The following is a 5,665-nucleotide window of genomic DNA, read 5'->3' as shown; positions in this document are numbered from 1 at the left end:
TGTATGTTGCCATTACATTTCTCGTTCAATTGGAGACAAGTTCGTTGGTTGCTTACATAATCCTCCTAGATCAATTGCGACTTCCTTCATTGTTGGCCTGTCATCACCCTTAACACTTAAGCATCGTTGTACAAGATTTGCGATAAAGATAAGCTGCTCTTGAGTTGCTTCCACAATCAATTGAGAGTCCAGAATGTCGAATAAATTGTCTTCTTGTATCGATTGTATTATGCATGCTGCCAAATTGCAATTTTGGTCCATTTGCCTCCCCGGTAAAAGAGGCCTTGTCCTTGTTAAGAGTTCAGCGAGAACAACACCAAAACTATAAACATCACTTTTCTCGGTTAATTGGCTTGAAAAAAAGTACTCTGGGTCTAGATATCCTAGTGTACCTTGGACCACGGTGGATAAATGGGTGTGATTTGATGGAATCAATCGTGAAGCACCAAAGTCGGATATTTTTGGTGTATGACTATCATCTAGTAAAATATTTGAAGATTTGATGTCTCGATGAATTATTGGTATTGAATGTATATATGCTAGTGCATTGGCCAAGTCCATGGCAATTTGCAAGCAATTGCTCCATGAATACCAAGAAGCACCATCTATATTGTGAATGTGATCATGTAACGTGCCATTGGAAATAAACTCGTAGACTAACAATGGGACTTCAACCTCCAAACAACAACCTAGAAGTCGTACCACATTTGGATGTTTTGTTCGTGCTAGGAGGATCAACTCATTAATAAATTGTTCAATTTGACCCTCATCCATGAACTTTGATCTCTTAACAGCAACAATTTGATTATTCGGTAATAATCCCTTGTAAACTGTACCATAGCCACCTCGACCAATGATCCTTTCTTCCTTGAAGTTCTTGGTGGCCACCATCAACTCATCAATAGTAAAGACCTTTACTTGCTCCATGTTATCATGCGTATTGGGGGTTATTAGTTGATTCAACAACAAACCTCCATTTTTTTGAAAGAACAACTCTTTCATTTTTGAAATCCTTCTTCTCTTCCCGGCAAAGACCATCCAAATGAGTGCAATGAGTAAAAATAGGGAGCCAAAGCCAACACCTGTGAGTTGACAAAGTATAATTTCCATTAATAATGGAAGTGTAATTTCCTGAAAGAATTACTAATAATAGTGGAAAGATATAATTAAATGTGTAAAACAAAGAGGTTTGCTCATGCTATTTAACAATTAGTACCTAAGGCAACCTTCATTACAGGAAATTGTCGTTTGCAACCCGTTCCTTGTTTTCTACCATCACCAGCATATCCTGATGGGCAAGAGCATGTGTAGTTTCCTGGTATATTCGTGCATATCATAGAGCATGGGGTACTACTTGGATCCGCGCATTCATTAATATCTATGCACATTAAAAGAATACAAAACAAAAATTATCTCACTCTTTGCAACAGTAGTAAATTGCAAATGCTGAATTGCAACATTTTGATTTCAAAATTGAAAAAAAAAAAAAAAAGAAATAGGAATGCATGAATCTTGTACATATTATCATACACAATATTTTGGTAATAATGACTTCATTGACTACAAATACTATTTGTTCAAACAACTTAATTTTTCTGTTTTCATGGAGATTTCATGATCCAACCAAGGTGTAGAAAATCCATCTTATATGACATAGGAAGGAAATAATAAGGTTGAATCGATCTGTTACTCCATAAATGAATGAACAAATATTTGGAGAAGTTGAATTGGTATCGTGCACATACCTGAGCAACCAGGAGAAAGATATGGATGGCCTTCAAAACCAGGAAGACAACTGCATCGATAACCTCCAATACCACTATCAATGGCGTCGACACAAGCAGTATTTTGCACACATGCATAAGAGTCGAGATCATGTTGAGCATCGGCACATGTATTATTTTCTATGACCCAATCTAGCACCAAAGGAGCATCGTATATTGTCCGGTTTATAAAGTCGGGGTCATTAAGATCTGGAATCCCACGAAATTTGAAACTTTCTTGGTCTGCCAGAAATGAGTACCCACAAGGGTTATATGTCACAATAGTCGTGTGGTTACTGTAAAAAGTATCAAATGCCAAAGAATAAGATCTCATCCCGTCAAGTATAGAGATTTGACAACACCCGATGCCATTGCATTCACTTGCAACAACGTTATTGGCCTCGACGCTGCAGTTTGCTGTACATGTTACACCCCCATTGCCCATCGTTACAAAGGGAGTGATGTCGATGTTTGCCTCAAAATTTGCGCTATCCTGACATCCTACAACAAACAACTTGTTTGCAGTACCTGCATATATGATGCGGTTCCAAGGCATCAATATTGTTATTATAATTATTTTTATTGTTATTTTTAGTTTATTATTAAATGACCGAATTTATTAGGATATTTTTGTTAGTTTAATTCGGTTAGTATAAGATAAGCTTAACTTTAAAGATCATATTTGCAAAATATTATCTTTACAAGTTAGAGTTAGTTTCCTAGTTAGATTAGAATTTGTTTTACCGATTTTTAGGCTAATTATTTAGCTTATAAATACGTGATGGTGTTTAACGAAAAGTATGATTGATTGATTTGAAATTTATAAAGTTTTACGTAAGTTTGTGCTTGTGTATTCTTGGCCTATTTTAGGTTTTAAGCTCGTGTTGCTTAGCGTTTCTTGACCGAGACTCAAGATTCCAAACCTTTCAACTGCGATTGAAGGTTATATCCATCAAAATTCATATCAATATAGTAGACACTAATTCATTTGAATGTTTGTAGCACAATTTTTTTTTTTTTTATTTTGTTTTGTAAGGTGCACATTTAATAAATAGAATAATCCAAAGGAAAATTTTGTAAAAAACTACCTATTATAATCCAGAATTTGCAAGTCAACACCGAAGAGTTATGGTCAAACTTCATATTCCGGCCTAAGGTAGTGAATTACAACAATTTTCAAAAATTAGGTGATTATAATATGTAGTTTTTCACAAAATTTCCTAATCCAAAATATAATGTAATACAGTCTAGAAAAATCTAGTGAGATAATATCTAAAGAGTCCTAGGAAAATATAGTAGAATAATCTAGCTAGCATTAGATATTATCATATTTTATATGAATAATCTAGATCGATTTAGGCATTTAGCTATGTAACTCCTCCTATTATGTGATAGCCTTATCCAACAAGATAGCTAACTGGACTGTTTGTTAAGCATAAAAATTATTAACAGTATGGAACATGTTAGGGAACCCTAAACTATGTGTTTTACTACCACAAAAGGCAAAGAGTTCGTTAGTGCAACAAAATAATTGTATAATACATCATATCTTAGGTATCGTAGGGTATAACATATTACTACTAATACTAATCTTCAAACTTTCAAAGCTAAGACCTCGCGATTCATGCATGATGATTGTTCTGATCTAACCTTAAATATATTTGGTGAAGTGAGAAACGGATAATTCTTAATACAAATCAATATTAATAATTACGAATTGAATAAGAGAGGGATTACAGAAAAAGTCAAAAACTTGCTAATGTGTGAGTTAGGGATACACTTGTCACTAAGAGAGCAAGTCTACTTCATAATTCCAAGGAGGTTCGATCTAATTAACTAACATCTTTGCATCAAACGAGAACAAAAGCATCGTTTCATCATGAAAAATTTGTAATTACAGCTATAATTCGTCATTTATCACATCACTTGATTAGGGTGATGAGAATCATAAGACCAAGCATATAATTTAATTGGATGCCCTCACATTCTAAAAGTTGACAAACGTTGTGTGCGATGATTGATGAAGCATGGACGGCATGATATAGTTAGATGGTTTATTATATAATTGTAGGAAGTTTTCATCTATGTTTATCATATTATATATACTTTATGAAATATTTTATCTATGCTCTTCACTTCACTAGGTAGTAGTATATTGGTGAAATTTTACAATGATGACCCTTCAATAGTTAGTATAAAATTACTTATCCAACTCACCTTAGAAGATGTATAATGGCCTGGCAAAGCATTATTTCGTTTGCTCTCCTACTCTTCACATCTCTTTCGTTCATTTCTTTCATAACCGCCACTCATCCTGAATTAATAGGCTTGGAATGTGACTACTCAAAGGGCAATAATTATATAGAAAATAGCTCCTACCACTTAAACCTCTTGAGTGCCTTCTCTAATCTTACTTACTTTTCCTCTTTCAATACCTTTTCCAATCTCACTGCAGGCTCAGATGAGGATGCCACAAACAAAGTTTATGCCTTATACGACTGTCGGCTTGATCTCACCCTCCAGACATGCCAGGATTGCATTGAAGACGCCACAAAGTTTCTTTTAAAGATGTGCCCCTTGAAAGAGTCTATGGCCGTATATGGGGTGTGTAAAATTACTTCCTTCAATTCATAACTTTGAACCTAGAATTTATTATTGCATCTTTTAGTAAAAATAACTATAGAAATTTTATATGAATTTCATAAGATCTTGCATGAGTTCGTTCTTGGATTTAGGACAAGGGTGTAGTAAGGTAAGATGAATGAGGGATTCATAAGATTATGTCTGTTGAACATAAATAAATAAATAAAAAATAATAAAATAAAGAAGAAGAAGAAGAAGAAGAAGAAGAAGAAGAGATAGACAAGAAGAAACAAAATGAAACTTCATAGATTATGTTTGTTAAAGCCAATAACTAACAAAAACTAACCAAAACATGATAATAAGATGATTTGACAAAGTAAAACACTAAAAAATGTCCCACTACTCTAACCATTAAGATAATATCTTGCCAATAACATATTACCACTACTTACATTGAGTACTAATCTACAGGAACACAACCAATCAACACTGTTATGTAATGATCTTTGGAATTATCCATATTAGGAATTTAGGTAACTTATACCAAAGGTTATGCCAGCATTCTTCATCTCATGCATATATGATGATTCGATCAAAAAATACTAGTGTCAATTTATTATATACGAGTATATTTTTAATGGCAGGAGTGCATGTTACGCTATGCAAACCGTCCAATCTTTGCTATGATGGAGCTGAGGCCCTCGTTTATTGAATGTGTGATTAGTACGCCTGATGGAGGTGAATTGAATCGAACAGTTGAACCGATCTTTACAAGGCTTATAGATGAAGTCACATCGAGAAATTCAGCTCAGTATTTTGCTGTAGGAGAAGGGAGTTATTTTGAATATCAAAAGGTGTATTGTTTAGTGCAATGTACTCCGGATATAAGTAGGGTGCAATGCAAAGAGTGCTTAATGAATGCCTTGAATTACACGCTTCAATGTGCAAATAGTAGTAGTGGGTTGGGAAGCTATCACAATGGACCAAGCTGCCAGACAAGATATGGAGTTTTTCCTTTCTTTGATCTATCCTCATCATCTCGTCATCCAGTTCAACCTACGGCTTCTCCTCCCATTTCGCCACAATTAAGGACAAGCAATATCGGAGTTCAAATCGATCAAAAGCTTTCTTATACTCTATTTATCAGTCTTTTATTTACTATTTGGACTTTGTTAAAAACGTGATAGATTCTAAGGAGTAAGGACGGATGTACTAAGTTATTCTTAGTCCCATAAAAACTATACTAAGGCCCTGTTCTCTTCACCTTAAAAAAATAATATTAAGTAAAAATAATTTCAGTTCAATAAAAATAAGTTTAG

The 5,665-nt window shown here is 34.2% G+C and overlaps 2 protein-coding genes across 2 annotated transcripts; one reads left to right on the top strand and one right to left on the bottom strand.

The window, feature by feature from the left end:
- LOC110705494 (wall-associated receptor kinase 2-like) lies at window positions 1-3,011 on the bottom strand. Its single transcript, XM_021883377.1, has 3 exons — window positions 1,746-3,011; window positions 1,217-1,378; window positions 1-1,082 (listed from the first exon to the last, which is right to left on the bottom strand). The coding sequence occupies exons 1-3, from the start codon at window positions 2,317-2,319 to the stop codon at window positions 13-15; spliced, it is 1,806 nt and encodes a 601-aa protein (XP_021739069.1). The 5' UTR covers window positions 2,320-3,011; the 3' UTR covers window positions 1-12.
- A 916-nt stretch (window positions 3,012-3,927) lies between these two features.
- Window positions 3,928-5,665, top strand: LOC110705297 (cysteine-rich receptor-like protein kinase 25). The gene is made up of 2 exons (XM_021883135.1): window positions 3,928-4,367; window positions 4,991-5,665. The coding sequence occupies exons 1-2, from the start codon at window positions 3,996-3,998 to the stop codon at window positions 5,528-5,530; spliced, it is 912 nt and encodes a 303-aa protein (XP_021738827.1). The 5' UTR covers window positions 3,928-3,995; the 3' UTR covers window positions 5,531-5,665.

This window comes from Chenopodium quinoa, unplaced genomic scaffold (genome assembly GCF_001683475.1).
Source record: "Chenopodium quinoa cultivar QQ74 unplaced genomic scaffold, ASM168347v1, whole genome shotgun sequence".
NCBI classification, from domain to species: domain Eukaryota; kingdom Viridiplantae; phylum Streptophyta; class Magnoliopsida; order Caryophyllales; family Amaranthaceae; genus Chenopodium; species Chenopodium quinoa.
Note: the sequence above shows the minus strand (reverse complement) of the source record. Positions and strands in the feature narration are given on the sequence as shown.